At 31.6% G+C, this 23,301-nt stretch overlaps 2 protein-coding genes across 3 annotated transcripts in view; one reads left to right on the forward strand and one right to left on the reverse strand.

Annotated features, from left to right (window-relative positions):
* Nucleotides 1-23,301, forward strand: part of LOC125869798 (glutamine synthetase, chloroplastic) — a 115,060-nt gene that overhangs the window by 41,501 nt on the left and 50,258 nt on the right. The window lies entirely within an intron of this gene.
* On the reverse strand, nt 711-9,614 carry LOC125869903 (BTB/POZ and MATH domain-containing protein 2). Its single transcript, XM_049550305.1, has 4 exons — nt 8,888-9,614; nt 5,927-6,275; nt 1,688-1,964; nt 711-1,289 (listed from the first exon to the last, which is right to left on the reverse strand). Exons 1-4 carry the CDS (start codon nt 9,304-9,306, stop codon nt 1,111-1,113), a joined length of 1,224 nt encoding a protein of 407 aa, XP_049406262.1. The 5' UTR covers nt 9,307-9,614; the 3' UTR covers nt 711-1,110.

The following is a 23,301-nucleotide window of genomic DNA, read 5'->3' on the forward strand; positions in this document are numbered from 1 at the left end:
TTTTGAATTGAAGGTGGATCATGGGTGGATTTGAAAGAGAACTGAAAGAAGAAAATTTAAATTTTAATTTGATTGAATCTTTTTTAAGATTTGGGAGAAACTGAAATCAACTTAGATTACGTAATTTGGGGATCTCATATTCTCTTTCCTTTAAAAGTGTAACTAAATTTGTTTTAACGTATCAGATTTAGTGTATCAAACTTGTTTGCTATGTATACAGATAACATTGATTTTGAGGGATTTTTGTAAATTGAAAAAAAATAGAGATAGAATGTAATTTATGTAGGTTATACATTTTTTCTTCTTAAACCTCACCACCCGAAATAGGTCTAGACCTGAGCTGAGATCCGACCATGACTCAAACTCAAATTTTGATTTCTCAATCTTGACTCAGAACCATTCATTTTCCAGCAAAATATTTTCTAGGAAAACATGAAATTACATACCAAACACACTTTAACAGGATAAAAAGAATAAGAAAAATAATCTTAGTAACCTGACCACTTATTTCTTTACCTAATAAATAAAAAGCAACAAATAATACGGATAATGTGCATAATATTCATTGGGTTTATCCATTCCAAATATGGTATAAGTCGGATATTTCATCCATCTCCTCCTGACTCATTTTCGATCCGCCTGTTTGCCATGGGTATGTGAACAAAATGGAAACCAGAAATCATCATCAATCATACATGAAAACCAGGACATGACACAAAAAATCGGACCAGTCAGCCGAATAGGCTTTAACTTGACAAGATTAAAATCTTCAGTATACAAAGGGAAAGAAAGAAATCACACTATAGCAGAATCAACAGGTGTTTGGACCAACCAAGCATGACTGTTGAGACGTTGTCCTAAATAGAGAATTGGTTGAGCACCTACTACACATATTGTAGGCACCTCCTCATCCACCCTCTAAGGTTAAAGATCATTTACTCAGAAACAGAACAATATGAGAGACCGACAATCCGATAGCATTTCTGGACTATATGCACCTTGGAAATAGAACTAGCAATACAATCAATTTACTTTACCAATTGAGACTGCTAAAGAATAATAGCAATTTCATTATAAATTGCTACGCAGCATCAAATATGTGGCTTGCACTCAATATATCCTTTGCTTCACTCTTCTTCCATTCACATCAGTGCCATCCAGAATGTGCCCACCATGTACATAAGAAATGATTGCATGTTCATTCATCCCAGCAACATACTTCAGCAATTCCGTGATGACAGAAGGACAACTCTCCCTCAAGTGATCAAATCCCTCCGATTGCATCACAGCTGATAAAACAAAAAAAAAAAGAAAAAGAAACAGATTCATTTAACAGGCCACATTGAGCTCATCTGGTTGCATCAAAGCTTAAACAAATTGAAAACCAGTCAAAGATTATTTAACAGGACATAACACTGAAGTGCAAAGAGATGACACGTCCAGTTGCAGAAAAAATGAAAAACGCCAATGCTGCAACCTAAAATGGAACTACACTTTGAAGACCAAGAGATACTATCAAGCAAAAGTTCACCAATAGATGAGTACAATCTCCAGTAGAGGAAAATATTGGGAATGCTTTGCTTGGTGGCTTAGTTGACAAAGGACTTCTCACTGTGAATAAATGGTGGCTCAATAATATAACTGATGAAAGAAAAGTTCTCCAATTAATAGGCGTCCAGTACTTCACCTTTCAAATTTTCAGGCAACGCGATGAACTTAAGACACACAGATTTCAGTTGGACACAGTGATGCTGATCTGCCAAGGCTAAAGTTGTAGCAACAGTGTTGATTGTAACATCCTCGCAAAGTTTAGCCTCACAAAGTGCTCTCAATCTCTCAAGACCATACTGGTCAGCTGCAGCAAGCAGATGCTGAGCCATTAAAGCAACTGCCCATTTTGTATCGAGACCCACAAGCTCTTGTAAATCAGGGAGGGCATCCCAATAGATGAAGTGGAGCAACGCCTGAAAAGAGAACAAAAACAAAAAGATAAGTTCTATCAGATGCCAAGATGCTTTTTAAAATTAAAAATCACAGATGCCAAGTTCACTATCTTCAAACTTGGGAAATATCAAGTGTAATAGAGTGTGAGAGCTATTTGATGACAAAATCTGCAGAGAGATCTGAATGCTAGTAAAATGAGGAAACAGTACAAAGTAAAGCATAGCAAAGCATGAAAAGAGAGAAGTAATAAGCCTGATGGACTCTCAAGAGGAAAAACAGACAGAAATCATATTGCAAGCCAACGTAGAAATCACTAGGAAATATAACAGGAGAAACAACTTAACAGTCCAGCGATATCATAGGTGTTTGAGCTCCACTCCAGTATAGCAAGCCAAGCTCGCTTCAAATACCAATAAGATCAAACCAGTCTTGAGCTCAAATGTGTATAATTGAAACACTTGAACTCATTTGGCCCACTGAAGTAAGCCCCACCCCCCACCCCCGGGGTCTCAGATGATATTAATCCTAAAAAATAATATTTTTTGGTCTGTGAGCAATGAAGAGAACTTGAGCCACTCGAGAGCGGGTCTCTTAATATGTATGCTCAAAATTGAGTTTGAGAATCCCATATAATAAATAACATGATGTTCCCCACCAGCTCTGACAATTTATGGTCCTAACCTTTCTGCTTCTAGGATGAAACAACAAAAGGGAACTTCTCTCTCTCCAGAGCCGGCTCTAAAGCCTTGAGAAAAAGGCTAGTGCCTTCGCCCACAAAACTGAAGGGGCCCATTTTTTTTTATAGCAATAATAGCTTGTAAGTTTTCTTTACAAAAAAAATAGAGTACTATTCTTAGAAAAATAAACTTCTCACATAAGAGGAAAGAACAATTAGAAGAAGTTTGACATATATCATTCTGGAGTACCGTCTCAAGAAAGATTAAATGGATTGGCCATATTATCAATTGAAAAAGAACTATAAGAAGAAATCGATTATAGAAAGGTTATTGATGACTTTGCATCTTAAAGAGCTAGAAGAATAGACTGGTCTAGAAAAAGTTCAAGGCCTCCGTTCAATTCTAGCTGTAGGCCACTAGTGTGTTTGAGCTGCCCCCGTCTCTCTCTCTCTCACACATTGTTTCGCTATTTACTGATTTTAAGGGGCTGGGCCACTACCTGCTTTACATGGAATTTCGTAAGAACAGAAAAAAAAATATAAGAGTCGAACTCCGGTTCTTTCAGCCTAAATGAAGCTAACAGTAGTAGTGGTGTCTAGGGCTCGGACTCACTTGATGCACGCTTAAAAGACTTGAAGTGCAATAAAACCAGGTTGTGTGCTTCGTCTCACTTATTGGCATTTTGGTAGTCTCTAAGCAGTGTTGTCAAAGGCTCATTTAAGGCGGCAGGCTTAAGCCTTGAAGCTCCAGGGGGGTTTTGGGGGGGGGGGGTGATTTGGCTTGCTTAATTTGCGTGTAGGCAAGGCACATATGCGCCTCACTGCCCATGAGTTCTAACTTGAACCTAGCAGTACTAAACAACAAATATAATCGGCAAATAAGTGTATTAATTAGTCGTAAAAGAAAATATTATGAGGTTTTTATATTTTTCTTGAATGACATATTTTTACTTCGTTTTTTCCTTCATCGCACCTTTTTTTACTAAAGCCCACTTCAATTGCGCTAGGGGGCCAATTGACCTGGAACACTCTTTAGAGCTTTTCACCTTTGACAACGCCAGCATTAAGGTTCCAAGGCACGTATCGGCAGTACTAGATAATAGATGTAGTTGGCAAAATGATATGTTAATTGTTGAGAAACTATATATGAACGAATATTAGTGATTAAGAGTACAGTCCAAATTTTAGTATTAGAAGACTAGCTCAAAACTATAAGATTACAACATCTCACCTAAATCAGAAATTTAAACTGTTCCTAACTTGATGATTTTACTTCATTGATTTCGCTTAATTAAACGGATTTCAATTCTTTAGTCCTAATAGTTATTGTTGTGCTTGTATTTCCTTTTCCTTGCATTACATGTATTTGTTATTACTTCTTCTTTAGCTTTGTTTAAAGGCCATATTTTTAAGTTTGCTTTGCATTTAAACCCGCAGAGGTTAGCGCTTCTTGTGCTTTCTGTTTCCGACTACTTATGGGTAACAATATACTAGTACTAATTTCAGAAAATTCAACCCGACTTGCATTAAGTAAACCTGATTGATCAAAAACAAGACTATAACGTCTATTAGACTCCTCATAGTTGTATTAAATCCGATTGAACATAAACAAGACTATAATGTCTATAAGACTCCTCGTAGTTTTATTAAATCCGATTGAACATAAACAAGACTATAATGTCTATAAGACTACTAATAGCTGTAGGATTCCAACTTATCTTAGTAAACAAGACTATAAGACTACTAATAGTCGTAGGATTCCAACTTATTTCCTCCCCTAAACCAACATATCCATGAAGCACAACCAATCAACTGCAACAAATTAGGTAGCTAGCATGATTCCATCCTGCACGTACAATATGACTTTTAGTTAGCCTGATAGGCTGATACAACATCATCATTTTGTCCTTTGACTTGTGCAACTTCCCAAACAATTCCAAGAGTTATGATGGTAAAATCCTCCCTGAGGGGCCTTGCTAAAGTTAACTGCAGGGGTACAAAAACCTTCACCAGTACTTCTTAAGGAGTAGTAGACTGGCTCAGATCTAACATCCAATAACAATTATAACCTCAGAATGGTGGAAGCTAATAACATCATGTGTATGGTGGTCAGTCTGGAAGATGTTTTGAAGATAGATCCAATTCCATCTACAAAGTTAAATGGAATTGTATAGTATCTCTACTTTTTTGGTGTAAACAGCTTTGCATAGATGATATAGATCAGATTATAGATTTGATAGGAAATCTGCAATTATCCCTTTTTGGAGGTAGCCAGCATACCCTTAATGCTGAAGAATTCAACCTTAACAAAAACTATTATGGCCTCAGAATAATGCATGGCAAAGACCATATACCCACTGTTGATAGCTTTTTCCATTGGGAATAGCAGTATACAAACGACTTTAATGCCTTGTAGATATATTTTTCTGATGCCTAACTATTGTTAAGACAAAATCCAAGTTTCAGCACCAAATATTATTCCCTCCATCCCATTTAATGTGAAGGTACTCCCTCAGTTCCAATTTATGTGACAGTTTAAATCAGCACAAAGTTGATGAAAGAAATGAAGACTTTTGAAACTTGTGGTCTTAGACATGAGCATTTGTGTGGTACTAGAAGTTTCTCATCAAGTGCAAAATGGAAAGTGTTTAAGTTAATTGTTTTCACGTTCAGAAGTGATTTTAGAACGGAATAGAAAGAATAATGTCACTTAAACAGTAACAAGGAGTTCAAGACAGGAAAAAGACATCTGAAACTTGAGGTCTAAATCATAACTGGAAACGTTTCATGGACAAAGGGTAAAATGTAAAGATAAAAATTAAAAGTTTCTAATATAGAAAAGTGTCTTCTATTTCAGGCAGACTAAAAATGGAAGTGTCACACAAAATGAGATAGAAGGAGTAACATACAACACAAATCAAATGCTAATACATAGTTTCACTGAGGTAGGAGATTAAAAGGTTGTGAAAATGCAATCTCCAAAAATTCTGCTGATAAAAAATATAACCCTACATATTGTAGATAGCAACAAATAACACTCAGGAATGGAAGGGAAAACAATTAAGTACATGTGAATCTATCAGCACAAAAGACAATCGTAAACCAAAAAAAAAGGAAAAAGAAGACCATAATAGCTATTAGTTGTATGGCCATGTCATGTGTATTTACCAGCATTTTCTAGTTTTTAGATTTGAACACACAACACTTGGAATAACATAGAGCAATAATGGGCATAATATTCCCTTCATAAAGAATAATACAACAGAAGGGTCAACAGTCATGCGAAAGAAAGAGAAGATCTCAAACCTTGAATACTGGAGCCTGTATTTCTTCGACTCTAATACTTTGTACGTTCTCTTCCTTCAATGGACCAAAGAGTTGTGCCCGAAGCACAGGGGAGCGGGCAGCAAGAACCAACTTGTGTGCAGCAAAGACTTCACCTTCAACTTCAAACTTTATATCAGCTCCCTCTCCACTCTCTAGGAGCATCCCAAAATGAAGCCCAATGTCTGACGGTGGCACAGACAGGGAGAAAGTCTTCGGTGTTTCATTGTATGATCTGACAACACCAACAGTACATTGGATCAAGAGACAATCATCTTTAAGATAGTCTGATGCTTCTAGTAATGTTCTCCTGAAAAAGCGTTTATAGCCCCTGCAAAGGCAACCATGAAACTGGAAAAGGTTAACATATACACTGATGGAAAAAGAAATACAAGAGTACATGTACTATAAGATCTAAATCCCCCCAAAAAGATTACCTAAAATGACAGTAAGCTAATAAAAGAAGTTCCCTAAATACTTCTTTCACACATTACTTTCAGTATTGTGTAGCAAATGTGTTATTTTATATCACAACCATCACCACCCAAAAAAAACTCCGCCCCAGAAACCAATAGTTGGTTTTCTCACTTTCCCTCTTGGTAACTCGATCCCAACCATGGTCGAAGTGTAGGATCTTTTCCACCACCACCCAATCACTCGTCACAATGAAGCAAATGCTGAGCACTATCCCTCAAACATGTCTTAAGACCTCAATGAATTCATGTGGATGGGCATCCCTCAACCAAGGAAAACCTTTGAAATAAAAGCTAAGATGTAGTTGATCCATTTTTCTTCTATCAGATGAAATATCCATGTTGCAATAAGTTATATACAGGCGCATGCAGTAAGGACCACTTTCAATGAATAGTAATCCAAACAGAATGCATAATCCTATGAGTGACACGCATTTTACTTTTTTCATAAGAGGCCAAAAACACATTAAGGTTGACTAGAGGACAATATGATTTTGAGGCTGGTCCTCATATTGCAGCCACAGAAGCTAGGAGGTCCAGTTTAGGAAGCCATATGAGAAGGTGGCCTTAATTATGGATATACCCGAGGCAGCATGTTTCACTGGAAAAGGTGAGTATCTTTGGAAGGAAGAGAAGGAGCAAAAATTTATACTGCATAGATGTTTGAATTGCATTGCTTATTTTTCACTTTAATTGACTATCAAAAACCCCAAAAATTGAGTTGCTTATTTTTCACTTAATGCACCCAACAATGTTCGAATTTGTAATGATAACCATGAATATCACTCTCAATCAGTTTCTAAGCACCAAAAAATGGAAACCATTATACAAATTAAGGAGTTACTGTTTTTCCTCTAAATATTTCAAATTATATACAAAAGTAGTAAAATTACCCGCACCTCGCGCGGGAACTTAATATCATGGAATTTATAAAATAATACTTAAAACCTATCTGTCATTAAAACTAAAATACTATATTATCTTACATACAAGATTATGTAGTAATGAACATTAATATTGTAAAGGAAAATTAAAATTATAACTTATCATTTATCCTTAATAACATAAGGATAAATTAATGACGGTAAAAATACATACCAGGATCTGTAACAATAGAATGAAATAGAAAGGAAAAAATTGAGTCCACTGAAAGCACAGTGTCCCCTTCAGGAATAGGAAATTATTCCTCCCTAGTACCCGAGGTTTAAAGGAATAGATCCTCTCAGGATAAAACAATCTATTCACCAGTGTATTGATACAAACACAATAGTGTCAGTCAACCACTCAATAGGAGCAAAGTACCCAAATATTTAATTGCGCAGAAGAAGAAGAAGTAGTTCAAAATTTTCATTGTTTAAAAATGAGGGGAAATCCTTCTATTTATAGACAACAAAGAGTAGTGTGAACAAATGTTTATTGTGCCTTATTGGAAAGGTCACAACTATTTGGAAAAGTTGCAACCCTTCAGAAATGTCACCACCTTTCTAAAAAAGTCACAACTTTTCATTAAAGGGGAAGGCTAGTTTTCGAAATAAATAAATTAAAAGGGAATCTAGGTTTGTGGTGGCGTCATGTAGGCGGGCCTAGGGTTCTTTTATATATATATATATATGATATATGATATGATGGGGCTAAATAGGGTAAGATCTTAAAACATGGGCTCATTTGGTTATAGGAAGCTTGGGCAGAGTGAGGGTAAAATCTCAACAAAATAAAAAGGATAGCTTGAAACTATAAAGAACTAAAGTCATTGCATGTTAAAGCAAGAAGTAGACTAACTTAATGATAATCGAAGAAATTTCATAAATATCGCACTAAATATGACTTCATCACGCGACTCCAGATTAGACGGCCCATAAAGTGGGCACCAGAAATCAGGTGGGAAACCCAAAACGACATCGCACCAAGTTCATATTTGTGTGCCAGAGTAAGGTTTACCTCTTAACACCAAAAGATTCATCCAACTACAAAAACAAAATAGAAGATCCCCTTTGCACCAAAAATCTATGTAAAACAAAAGGAAGCTTATGATTCTCCACAGTGATATAAAATTCAAACCTTCCATATTTTACAAACAACTTATCCTCAACATTCAACTTCAACTTATGCACCTTCGCACTCAATTCACATAATTCAAAAATGTAAACATACCAACACAGCTCATGATGTAATCCAGTAGAATACAAAAATATGATCCAGATCAAACAGCTTGAGGACTAGACACAATCCATATTAATGAATAACTCAAATATGCCTCAAAATCTCAAGTACTTAGAGCTTCAGCATCCTCTATATCCATTCTATTTTCATGGACCCACTTTGTTCCGGCACTAACGAATCATCATTTAACATTCAACTTACTTCCCGAAACATGAATCTAATGTAACTATATACCAAAGCAATATCAACAAAAACAAAAAACAACTGAACTACATGATTAATAAGAGATACAAATGTGCAAAAAAATTACCACATGCTACCCCGGTATTTGAGTGTGTAGGGACCCGTCTCCAGCACCCTACCAAAGTGGGTATGAACCTTATGCCTCTCATTACCGCTCTGATCCATAAGAGACAGCTCAAACAAAGCTCTAACATCGGTAGCATCACTAGCAAGGGCGATGAAAAGAGAAACATATGTACCATTATCCTCCGAGCTTTTTCCATCGGGATAAAAGTAAACAGCCCAAGAGTGACCACCCACCGTAAAAATCTCGGAAGTTACATATTTCCCAATTCCCATACCTTTAGATAAGGCGTAACCATCAACCTTAAATTCATGGGACCCATTAATCGTATCGATCCGAGAGGTCGATGTGGTTGTTGTGGGTTGAGAAGATGATGAATTTTGGGGTTTTGAAGGTTCCGATGGAACCCTGAAGGTACCCATATGGTGAAAGATTGGATTTTTTTTCGTAGAATTGAAAGAAAAGAAGATCTTTTAAGCTAATAGGTCGGCAAAAAAAATGAGTGAGAATTGAGGAAAAAATTTAAATCTAATCGGTGAAAATTGATGGAATTGAAGAAACGGATCGACCCCTTGGCTTAATGGGTCGGTAAAAATGGGTGGAATTGGAGAAAAAATGGAGAAGAAGAGGTTTACGAAGATGGAGGATTAGGGTTTTGCCGATATGGGAAAGAGGGGAAACGGTGTGAGGTGAAAAGAAATCAAACAGAGACTTTCTACAATTTATGCATATATTTATAATAAAAAAAACTACTGCTAATATGTCATACAACTATTTAATTTTTTAATAAAAAATAATAATTTATTAAATTGATATACTAATATAATAATAGTATGGATTACTCCATGTTCACACAATGAAGAAAAAGCTTCTCACCAACATGGTGTTGTGGTGAGACTGTTTCCCCCTTAAACAGAGATTTCGGGTTCAAACCTTGAATATAGAGCAAAATTTGTTTGGAGCATCATTCCCGAATAAATCTTGCAGTGCGCAATTCGAATTTAATCAAAGTTCTAATCTGGCCTCCGGACACGAAGTGGAAAAACCAAAAAAAAAAAAAAAGTGTTCCATTTGACAAACTTATCTCGACTATGAGCTTCTCAAGTTGATCTGTTTTTTTTTTGTGAATTTGTAGGTCGACGTAATAAATTACTTATTTCTTTATATTAGGAAAGGGATCGGTTTGTTTAGAGGAGCTAAAATAAGGTCAACATTTTTGTTATCTACAATAATTGATCATTATTTGCTTTAGCTCTACTGACTTTTTTTATTTTATTTTGAGGTGTTTATTATCTAAAATTATTCGCGGTAAGGAATTATGATTGTCAATATAGTATACTAAATCACTAGCAGTTATTGTGTAATGTTGTAACATATGATTTTTATATATGGTATATATCATATATTGCATGGTTTCATAAAATATCAATTTATTCCTTAGAAGAACTTTCATTATTTCTTGATGTTACTCATATGATAAATACCATTTATTAAAAGGATAGCATAGATGATTGACAGTTCATTCCTTCAAGAAAAACATGCAATCCTCTATGATACCAATGTAGTATATATCATATATTGACAGGATATTATTGACAGATTCATTCAAACACAACTTAGCCTTTTGTAATGCTCACATGATATATATTACACATCGGCATAATATCATTGAGGACAAATTCATTCCTTAAAGATAAGTACTCCTAAGTCTTCTATGATACCCACATAATATATGTCATATAGTAACATAAATGATTGACTCATTCCTTTTAAAAATATCATAGTTCAATCCTCTATAATACCACAAGGTATATATCATATACTGAAAAGATATTACTAATGACTGATCATATGATATATCATAGAGGAAAAAATAACTCAATCATTTATGATACATATATGGTATATATCATTTACTGAAAAAGTATCATAAAAAAATTACTTTATTCCTTCGAGAAAAATGTTGTTCAGTCATCTATAAATTCACATGTTATATATGATATATTAAAAAAAATATCATAAAGGATTGATCAATTCCTCTAATAAAATATTTTCCAGTCATATCAACACCATATATTTCACATATTTACAGTGTATTATAGAGGACAAATTCAATCTTAAAAAAAAAGATGCACATAAAACAAAGAAAAGATGCCTCAAATGAGAGTTCTTGAAACTAGCACACTCCTTAATTATTTATGCTATCCACAGTATATATCATATGCTAACAAGATATAATAAAGGACTTGTTCATTCTTTCAAAAGAAAAAAGCTACGAATAATTAAACATAATTTTTATACTTTAATTTTTATTATTATTAAAAAATTCTTGTGAAAAAAATAAAAAAAGATATAGTCACATTTTAGATAAAAATTTAGTTTACATTTGTAGTTTTTTTTAAAAATAAAATATATCTTTCTATTAATTTAAATTTTGACAAATAAGCTAGTGACGTTAGTATTTTGCTTAATTATTTTTTTGCTATAGCCAAATTATTTAGTTTTTTTGTATATATATAGATTAGTTTAAAATAATTAGCTAATATTTTTTTTTATATTTTATTTTAATCTTTGACAAATAAAAAGAATTTAAAAAATACTAAAAAGAAACAAGAAGATAACTTAATACCAAATGGGAAAGTCCTCAATGTTGTATAATTGTCGGCAACCAAGAAGATAGCTTAGTACTAAATAGGAAAGTCATTTATGTTTATATAATAAATATAGAGAAAAAACATAAAGTCACCGTTGAAGTTGTCCTGAATTTTCAAAAAAGATACTTTAACTTTGCAATCGTCTTATTACCTCGCTAAACAATTATGAACTGATATTATTATATCATTTTTCAATCAGCCCCACATTTTAAAAAGCAAGTGTGTTCACACACTCATCACTACATGACACATGTTAATTTCATTAAAAATATTTTTTAAAAAATCATTTTAAGCTTTCTCTCTTAATTTTTTACTTATTTTAATTTTGATTTCATCTTAAATTTCATTTCATCTTTCATCCTCCTCCCCCCCCTTTCAAGCTGATTCATCCCTCCATTTTATTTATTTTTCTTCACCTCCCACCCTCCACATCAAGTTGAATCCCTCTCCTTTTTTTTCTTTTCTTTTTCTTCTTCTTCTCCAATCAAATTCTTTATTTAGTGATTTTTTTATTTTTTAAAAAAATCATAGTATTTTCTAGATTTTATTAAATTATTGATAACAAAACTAATTATTTTTCTAAGAAAATTTAAAATTTTGAAGGTATCGTCAATTACTCCTTTTCGTATAACTTTAAAATTATAAATGATAGTTTTAAAAGAATTAATGAATTCCCCGAAATGAAAGAACTTGATTGAAATCGGATTAAAAAAAACTATATGATACCTCCTAATCATCTTGAAATCTAATGGGTTTATCAAATTGTTCAAAATGTAAGAAAATATTTAGATAAAGTTTAAAATTAAAGAGAGTAAAACTAATAATAATAAAAAAGGAAGGTGAAGAAGTTGTGGTAAAAATGGTGACATGGAAAGTGAGAAGCTTCAATGGAGATGACAATGAATTTTTGAAGAAAGAAAGAGAAAAAAATAATAAGGAAAAAAAGGTTAAAATAATAAGAAAATATATTTTATAATAAAGTACTTGTAAAAATAAAATTACATTAGTCATTTTAGGTTCCTCACTTCCTTTGAGAGAGTGTAAGATGGACAAAAAATGATGTAATAATAGCATTTCAAGATTGTTTAGTGGGGTAATAGAACTCCCGCATAGTTAAGGTGTCTTTTTGAAAATTCGAGATAAGTTCAGGTGTCACTTTATGTCTTTTCTCAATAAATATATAATTACTTACCATCAAGAAGATAACTTTGCTAAATGAAAATAATAATTCTTTTCTATAATTGTTGGCAACCATTTATTTTCAAGCTTCGTTATAGGAAGAAGGCACATAGATAATGATTTACTAGTGAATAATTATCTAGGATAATTAGTTTTAGCATGAACATATACGAGTAATTAATTAGGCTTAAATGGATAGTTTATAGGAAAAAGGGATAAATATATCCCCGAATTATCGTAAATGGTATCTAAATACCTTTCGTTATATTTTTAGAACTCTGATGTCCCTACCGTCTAATTTTTGGAGCGTGTATGTCCTTTGGATTAACAGAGGGACACGTGTCACGATCTTAACAACCTATCTAAAATTTATCTAATTTTTATTTCTAATTAAACAATCGACCCGGATAATTAAAACCCACCCAAATAACTTAAGACCCACACCCAAATAAATCTCATTTTCCCTTTCTTTCTCTAGTTCCAACAACAAACACCCCAAGAACAGTTACACAACACCACTGCAACAACTTCATTTTCTCCGGCAAAGCTCCACATACAAAACCACCTCTAACTACTATCGAACCCAACCTCCCTCGCTCTAGCGAAATCAGTGAGGTAGTGACCCTTCATTCTCTATGAAACCTTATCACCACTCACCCATCTCTCCCTCACCGTTGCTCCAACAGCTCCGAACCAAACCAGCGACCTTGGGATGGATTTATAGTCGCAAAACTCAATAACTTTTTTAGATGGCTGAAACTTTGAAAAATGAAAATTATAGGGCTGAAAACAAAAAAAAAATAGATTTGTGAAAATAAAAAATCAACAATACATTCAACAATCATAGTACAATGAGAAATATAAAGTAAAATCAGTCATAAATCTGACAAGAAAAATATGGGAGGATAAGGAACAAACATACCTCTAGTTTATAGACCTTCAACAATGGAGGTCAAGAAAATTCTCCGTAACCCATAGCTAATATGTGGCGTGAGAATGTTCATACATTCCAAAATGTACCACAAAAGGATTCATGGGAAATCAAGAAGAACAACGACGAAAAATTGCCCTCAACACTAGAAAAAAACAAATTCAATTTCATCAACTGAAAATCCCCTAAAGTTCTACCCATACATTGAATGAGTTTCCAACTGTGTTTCTGTCCTTTGTTCTGTTTTAAAAAAATTTAGTGAATCTTACTAAAAGTTGTGTTGATGAGAATAATCTTAAGTTGAAGTATGCAATATAAGATTTAACTAAAATACAAAGAAAATCTCTAATGGATTCTCTGTTAGAAAGGAAAAGAATTGGGAAGATGGTCTATTGGGGTTTTGGTTATAATTTTGGTGCGAGTCTTAAATTATTTGGATGAGTTTTTAATTATTCGGGTCGATTTTTTAATTAAAAATAAAAATTAAATAAATTTTGAATAGGTTGTTAAGATCGTGACACGTCTCCCTCCGTTAGTCCAAAGGGTATACACGCTCCAAAAATTAGACGATAGGGACATCAGAGTTCTAAAAGTATAACGGAGGGTATTTAGATACCATTTACGATAGTTCATGGGCATATTTATCCTTTGTCCCTAGTTTCTATAGTTTTTCAAAAAAAAAAACCCATCTCATTTCACTTTTCCGTAATTTTATTAATATTCTATGAATAAGATTTTTAAATTTGTCTCTCCCTCCACCTTTAGCAATATTTAAGAAAAAGAAAAGAAACTATGATGATAATAATTGTTATCAATTATTCCTTCATCGAATATTATTAAAGCACATTATTATTATATTTAGCACCCCTAAACGTAAGGGTGTACAAAATCGAACCAAATCGCAAACAGAGTCGAATAAAAAAAAAGACTAATGGTTTGGTATTGAAAAAAACCAACTATATTTGTATTGGTTTGGTTTTAACTAAAAAAAGTCAACTCGAGATCAAATCAACCCAACATTATATGTATATATAATTTAAAATTTTATTTTATAAATAAAAATATTTACTTTGGTGTAATTTCCTAATATTACTTATACGTTTTCATAATTTTTATCTTGAGAAAAGGACAGATATACCTTGAACTTTCAAAAATGGTATACGAATACCCTTCTTTATACAATTGAGACTTTAGATCCCCTGTCATCCAAAAAGTGATGCACTTGTATCCTTCACACTAACGGACGGACACGTGGCGTCATCCTATGCCTCTACCCGATATTTTATTAAATTTAACCCAAAAATAAAGAACCCACCCAAATATTCAATACCCACCCACTCACAAATAATATACCCAAATCAAAATCTCTCAAATTCTCGATCAATCCTATGGCACCTCTGCCGCTAGTCACAGCAGCGAAATTCGTATGAAAAACTTCTATCATCTAATCAATACTAAACTTCAATTTCCTCTTCTTCTTCCAAACAAAAAAATTCTCATTTCTTCTTGTTTCCAACTTCAGATCCACTTGCTCGAGTGCTTGTTCAATTCATTACACACTCATTCTCTACTTCTACAAATACACATTGTAAGCACGCACACAAACAATTCGAGAGTGGGGACGACAAAATCAAACCCACCTAAAACATCCAAGACGTACACCTCTATCTCTATTTGGTGAACATCATATTTTAGGGCTTCCATCCTATCGTGACTTTTGTAGTTCAGTAGCAATAATATGCGTATGATGAAGTGGAAGAGTTTGTGAAATTTGTAAGAAAGGGAAAAGGGATGAGTGTTTCAGAGAGCTTTTCAATGGCTTCTGGTCATTTCCCTCTTTACCTTTTTTTCCAGTTGTGTAATGGATTTCTTAGTGTGACAACTGGTTTGAGCTCTAAATCTTGTTGAAATTTTCTTATGTGTTGTAGTATTGAGGTTTTAATTTTGATATGTGGTGATTGATTGATAAAGAGTTTTTTGTAACATGTATATGTGTAAAGGTTTTATATTTTCAACTTAAATAGTGTAAATTTGGAAACAAATTTGATAGATAGTGTAATGGGTTTCTCTAGGGAATGACTTTTCTTGATTATTGAGAATAGGAAAAGAGATGATGACGGGATTGAGGGATTTGCTTCAGAAATGCATTTTACAGATATTTTAGATAGGGTCGGGATTTTTAATTCGGGTTAGCTAAATAGATAGTTGAGTGTGTTTTTAGTTTTGTAGGTGAAAGATAAAACAAAATAAAATAGGGTAAATCTTTAAGATGTCGTCACGTGTCTCTCCGTTTAGTGTAAGGATATACTTGATCCAAAAATATGACGGTAAGGGTATATATAAACTCAAAGTATAACAGAGGGTATTTATATACCATTTTTGAAAGTTCGAGGGGTATATTTGTCCTTTTTACCTTTAATCTTTGAACATATATTTACAAGTTTTTTTAAACTTGGAATTTTGAATGGTCCAATAAAAGTTTTAATCCATAGATATTAGTAACTCTAATAAAGATCAATTCAAAATCAAACCAATACTAATGTTAACAAAATAAATTAATTCAACACTAAGAGCCTGTTTGACATTGCTGTTGAACACTGTTTATTTTTAGAAACACTTTTTAAAATAGTTTTTTAGAAAATGGTTTTGAAAAAAAAAAAACAATTTGTATCTGGCTAATTAATTTGGAAAATACTTTTGATAAGCAAATTGTGTTTGACTACTTTTTTCTAAAAAATATTATTGAGAGTCAAATTACGAAAAAGTGAAAGTATCAATGTTCTTTTAATATTAAGATTATTTTATAGAGAGAAACTATTTTGAATTTCTATTACAAAAGTTTTAATTAAATTAATATGTACATATTCAAACTTCAATCAATATTATGCATAGATTAATAAATAAATTAAATATTAATATAATATTAATATGATGATTTAAATATAATTAAAAATATCAAGAAAAATAAATTTAAAAGTCATTCCACAGGTTAAATCACTACATACGAAAAATAATATTGTTTTCTTAAAAACCATTCTACATAAATTTTCTTTTTTTTCTTATTCTTGCAAATGATTGTTGTTACCTTTATTTCTAATTCTGTAAAATAATATGTAAGATAATATATAAATATAAAATATAAATAATAATATATAAACGTAAAATAAAATAAAAATTTATTATATAAAAATAAAAAATTAAATTCTTGAAAGAAACTTAATCAAACTTATTAGATATTTAATTAATCAATAAGGGATATATTGGTAAATACGTATAAATGAAAGAGATATTTTAGTCTTCAAGAAAATATATTTTTTTTACTTCTGCTTCTACTTTTTTTAAGAGGCAGATTTTTTTAGTTTCTTTCTAACAGTAGAAAAACTGCTTCTGCTTCCATTTAAAAGTAGTTTTAAAGATTTGGCAAACGCTTCATTTTTTTAAAAAAAAAGTAATAACTTTGACTTCCCAACATCAATGCCAAACATGCTCTAAGAATGACAATAATTTTGAATATTTATTCTTTAGTTTTTGGTTTAGACATTTAAAATGACAACCTAATTTTAATTTTCCTTAAATATTTAATCACGTAACTAATACTTATTAGACTTATTTTACTATGATTTAGTACTTCTAAATTATGATCATTTTCATTATGACTTATCAATTAGCAATATTTTTTTATACGATTTCATTATTATTTTTTATTGAATATTTTAGTGTCATCACTCATCTCATATTTTGTGTTATTTCTTAAGAAACACCTTAGATAGTTGTATTTTGGTTGGACTAAAGAAATATTTGGAGCTCAAGTTAATTATATGTTTGAATGAATACTTTACTAGAAAAATTCAAAACTCGATCCGAGGTTTATTAGTTTGGTTTGATTTAAAAATTTAAAAATTCGATACAAATGGTTTGATTTGGTATTTAAAAAATCTGAACCAACCCAAAAAAATCCGAGGTTGAAAACCCCGAAAAAATTCGAGTTTTATTAGTTTGATTTGGTTTATAAATTTAAAAATTTGACACAAAAGGTTTGATTTGATATTTGAAAAACTCGAACCAACTCAGTCATGTACACCCCTACCTAAACGAATCAATGTAATCGACTTAGATGTACATTTTTTTTATTAAAACATTTATGAACTCAAATTACAACAGAAATCGTCTAATCACTTAAGCTTAATAAATAGTGTCTACTTCATAAGTGCTAATGCAAAATATATATCACCGAAAGGAAAGGTGATAGAAGAGCGTAGTCATTTCACTCTGCCTGAGTAATAAATTGGAAACTGCACACACGATTGATTAAAACTAAAGTCACCCACAAATATTTGTTCAAATCTAATTCGTGAAGACAAAGTAAATTCAACAGATCTAAGAAAGGAAGTCCTAGGCCTCACTATTTATCAATCAAGAAGGTAAATGAGAGAAAATTTAATTGAAAGTAGTGTGTCTGCAGGAAACCATCATTACGATTTGATCCGGACACATCTAATTGAAAGTCTGGTAAGCTTAAACGTTATGGACATCATGAAGTTAATACAATAATCTATCAAGGAGACGTTATAAAAGACATACCTGATGCGGCAAGCATTATAGAGAAAAGAAAGAAGTGTTGGTCGCAAATCTGATTTTACCTCCTTGTCCTAATGTCATTGTCGTCAACAATGAAAAACGTGTAAAGAATACATGGTAACCTCAATGAGTGGAATAAGCACCAATATTTATAAAAAAAAAAATAAGACTTAAAAGTCGTTTGGATTGACTTAAAAAAGTAGTTTTTAAGTCAAAAATAAAAATTATAAAAAGTAGCTTTTTATTTCTCCTCCTCCTCCTGCTCCCCTCCTTCTCCTTCTCCTTCTCCTTCTCCTTCTCTTTCTCCTTCTCCTTTTCTTTCTCCTCCTCCTCCCCCTTTGTCGTCGTCGTCGTTCTCTTCATTTTCTTTTTCAAATTCAACGTACCAAAATTGTGAATTCGCTTCATATATCAAAAGACTCACAAAATCAAGAGGATTTTGTATCTAAATTTGGAACTATTTAGAGACGATTTTGAGTTGATCAAGATTAAATCGTTATTGAATACTTCATATTTAATCAATGTATACTTCATGTATAGTTAAGCTATATTAAAAAAAAAATTTAGTGTATCATAATGTACAGTCAGTATTTAATGTATAAGTAAACTATATTGTATAGTCAGTGTATATTTTTTATGACTTTTGACAAGCTATATTGTATACTCGGTGTATATTTCCTATGATTTTTGGCTATTTTTTTTATGTAAATAAAACATGACTATATTTGTTGTAAACTAATTACTTTATTGTATGTATTTGAAACTAGTCCTTTATTTTAGGCAGAATGACTTGTGAGACTCTTGTACTTGACTCCATTTGTAAGTTGAATCATAATACTGACGATTTTACCAACTGAACCCTTGAACTCACTAAAACACAATATTTTAAAACCTTTTTGACCATTTATCGAACATATGTGGCATTAATATTGCTGAGTGAACGTCACTAGACGTGTTCTAAAGCAAACAAATTCAGAATATTTACATTAAAAAATATTTAATTTTAAAAAAAATTTGAAAAAGCTTTAAAAAAGGAAACAGAAAAGGAAAAAGCTATCTTCTTCCCAACCTTCAACCCCCCCCCCCCCCCCCCCCCCCCCCCCCCCCCCCCCCCAATCTTTTATCCCTACCCGTAAAAATGCTTTTTCAAAATTCTCCTTTTTGCTGTAAAATAAATATCATTTCTGGCTATTTGTACGCTCTGCCATATTTTGATTTCCATAATTTTAATTTCGTGAATATTTTTTAATCTTGTATGTAATAGTGTAAAGAGTGATATTAGGTATTGAAACATTGAAAAAATTCATTGATAAGCTTGAGGAAGTTTGAGGAACAATAAACGAGTTTTGTGAATTTTTGAAAATAATTTAAAATTGTCACGAAAATTTGTTGGTTTTGTGTTTTTGAACTTGTAGTGTGAAATTCAAGTTAAATTGACAAGAAATTCATCTATTTAACATGAATTTGACACTCAATTTGAGAGCAAATATGATGAACATATTATTTAACATTTATGGAATGTGCAAAGTATTTTATTTTTAAAAAAAGCAGTGAATATCTTATAGGTTACTAAAACTGACGTGGAATTACACATATAAAATGAGTGTATTATACACATACACATCCAATGAGAAAAAATATTTAAAATATTGTGTTTTGATAAGTTTAAGGGTTCAGTGGATAAAATTATGAGTATAAGAATTTACTAGTTCCTGAATCTTGATATAGGATTCTTTCTTGAACTGTTTGACATGAACCTTTTTAGTCTGATTATTACAAAAAATAATAAAATTTACAAAAGGGTGTTTGTTGAGGTTTTGATGATGGAGATTGATAGTCTGCACGACCTAGTAATTTACTAATTTAACTTTTCGCTCAAGTGTGAAACAGGTTGCGTAATCTATTTCAACAAAGCGGTAAGAACAATAAGTAGAAAATAATATTTTTATGTGAAAAAAAACCCGGCTCAAAAGGTGTAGAAAATCACGACATGTACTCCTACATGATTTAACTCCAACTTCACTAAATCAATGAGCCTCAACAGTTTAAGATTACAAATTCTGTAACCTAAGGAACAAATTCTAATTCCTAAACTTCAAGTTATAGATTTAGATTACAACTCTTGCAATCCTAGGAACTAACTTTGAATCCTAAACTTCAAGTTATGAATTCAGATTACAATTCTTACAATCCTAGGAACTAACTCTAATTCCTAATTTTAACACAAACCTCCCAAGATATGTGTTCCCAACTCTTCGAGTTAACCTAACTTGAAGACAACACTCTTAATTCAGTTTATAACTCACTGAACTAAGATTACATCAAGACTCAATCACAAAAAAGAACTCATAATACATAAACTCTGTAATAGGAACATGTTTTTTAACGTGTTCCTTCGATTCGCTGGTAGCACTTGCAAAGTCAATTTTTCAATTGTTCTTTTTGCTATGTAAGTGCACAAGTATTCTGTATGATTTCACCTCTAATTAAGCACAATTTTTTAAAGAGTTACACTTCAAACTCCACATTGACTCGAACTCTCTTGACTTAAAAGTTCTACTTCAAGTGAGACTCCTTTAATTCAAGCTATTTGCTTCTTTAGACTCCTTCATATCAAATTTATTGATTCTTTTGTGTGGTAGTCGAACTCCAACTCTTCAATTCAACAGTCACTTGAAGAATTCTACTTCAAGTGAGACTCCATCTTCAATTCAATCTCCTTGCCTCTTTAGACTCCTTCTTCAAATCAAACTCATTGATTATTTCTCTTCAATTTATCACTTGTTTGTTTCCTTGAGTTTTTTCACGAAATTAGCATTATCCATTTGTTAATTTCTGTACTCTTGTCTTTATTCATTTTAAAAGTTATCATGAATTCAACTGCTCGTGATAGTGTATCTTTGGACCATATTAACTGACGTGTTTCATCTTTCTTTGTCAATCATCAAAACTACATAAATCCTTACAAGATTTTTTCTGGAACCGCTAAGGTTGATGATCAACAACAACATGAACTTCTTATGTGATTTCCTTTTATCCTATTTTTTTAAAATTTTATTTAGGGGAATAAGGTAAAATAAAATGGTCAATATCATATTTTTAGCGAATCAAATCAAGTGGGTGAATTATTAAATGATTTAAAAGGAATTTTTTTTAAAAAAACTTTTGGTTGGAAATAAAAAATTTATGTCAGAAAAATTTAATTAAGAAAATCAATTAAATAGATTGAGTGACTTTGTAAGTTTAGTAATTTTTGAGTTAATAATCAAAATCGAATGATTTTTGAGGAAAATATCCACAATTGAGTGACCATATGACATATTATCTTCAAAAAATAATTATTAATTGAGTCTTTGACCGTCGACCAACAACTTTGGTAAAAGTGAGGATGGTCTCCATCAAGACCTAGTTGTCACGATCTTAGACTTCTACTAAGCACACCGTGTGGCACTTGACAATTCGCTCACGAATCTTTCACAATCTTACAAGCTCATTACAGGACCGACTCAACAAGATTGGGGGCCTAAAGCCAAACCTTAAAGATGGGCCTTAATATTTGTTTTTAAAAAAAAAATTCAAAAAAAATTAATCATGTATATCTTTATTTAAAATCTATTTTTCTAGCCTTTTTAGATGTGAAGTCATTAATTATTGTTTTATAATCGAATTGTTTTATTAATTCGTTTTCAATTGATAATATAGCTAATGATTCAATCTCACATTGTTGATCTTAGATAAGATTTATTAATTTTAGTTCGAAAAACTTCTTTCAGCCGAGGCAATAGTTATAGGAATTGTTAACATTATTCTATATGCAATATATGCATTAGGAAAAGAATCAAGTCTTTTTATTTGATTGAGTATTTCCATTAAATCATTATCTTCTACTTGTATTATTTCTCTTAATAATAACTAAAACAAGAATATATATATACTTATTAACTAAGAATATAAACAATAACAAAATTAATTCAAGAAAAATTATAAAATAAAGTTGGAATAATAAAACCTGGCTCATGAAATTGATAAGTTGATATAACAATATCAAAATAGTATTGCGTTCCTTCAATATAATGATTGCTTGTTGCACTGCTTGAGATTTTGAAGAAGACACTTTAAAGCAAATTTTGTTCTTTCTTAATTTGTAAGCAACCGTAAATCAAAAAACTTTGTAAGAGAGAGTTCAATATTGAGAATAAAAAATAAGAAAATAGAGAACAAAAAAGATTAGTGTAAGGTAAATAATAATATAAGGTCAATTTTTTAGGAGATGAATAAGGAAACACAGTTTCCCACTTAAGGAAATTATTTTCAAAAAATGTTTCATTCCCTTACAAAAGTGGGAAAACTAACGGTTATTTTTTTTTATATACTTCTTACATGTTTTTTTTTTAAAATTTTAAAATAAACATAATTTTTTTATTAAATAATATGTATAAGTATTTATTTTTATTTTTAAATTGGGGCCCCCATATTTTTGGGGGCCCAAACGATGGCTTTAGTGGCCTAGTGATTAAGACGACCGTGAGCTCAAATAAGACTTTTACTCAAAGACTTGGAAGATTTGGTTGATCCTTGCTTGGTTGTATTACAGATAAATGTCCCTCTATTTATACTACACACATAAGGGCTAAGATGCAAATAATAATTGATATGCAAGTCCCTACATGTTTACTAATAAACACTCATTTCTAAAGTCTTTCAAAAATTCTTTCAAGTTATTTTAGAGTTTTTCCAAGAATATTCACACTAAGGCTAGCATACTTATGCTTCCATATGAACAATTTTATAAATAATTGGTATGATTAAGTGGCGGGTCATGACATAGTGATCTAAAAGCTTTGAAAGAATTCAATTTCGTCCATATTAGAAGAGACTAAAAAATAAGGATAATTTAAATGTGTTTTTTTTTATCCTTAACTCCTTATTTAATCAAAAAATGAAAAACTTAGAATGCATATATTTTACGAATGCATATCTTTTAAATAAGTACAAGCAATTAGAAGAGATGAAAACATCTTCTAAATATTTACCCAATCTTATCTTTTAAGAATTTCAAACAAATATTGTGTATC

The sequence above is a fragment of the Solanum stenotomum genome, chromosome 1, assembly GCF_019186545.1.
Source record: "Solanum stenotomum isolate F172 chromosome 1, ASM1918654v1, whole genome shotgun sequence".
NCBI lineage: Eukaryota > Viridiplantae > Streptophyta > Magnoliopsida > Solanales > Solanaceae > Solanum > Solanum stenotomum.

Excerpts from the sequence above, each read along its gene's own strand:
- LOC125869903 (XM_049550305.1), bottom strand. The coding sequence starts at position 9,306 with ATGGGTACCTTCAGGGTTCCATCGGAACCTTCAAAACCCCAAAATTCA. Across the intron at positions 1,965-5,926 it reads TACAGGCTCCAGTATTCAAG|GCGTTGCTCCACTTCATCTA; the intron begins GTTTGAGATCTT and ends TTCTCTTTTCAG. Across the intron at positions 1,290-1,687 it reads GTTGCCTGAAAATTTGAAAG|CTGTGATGCAATCGGAGGGA; the intron begins GTGAAGTACTGG and ends TTGTTTTATCAG.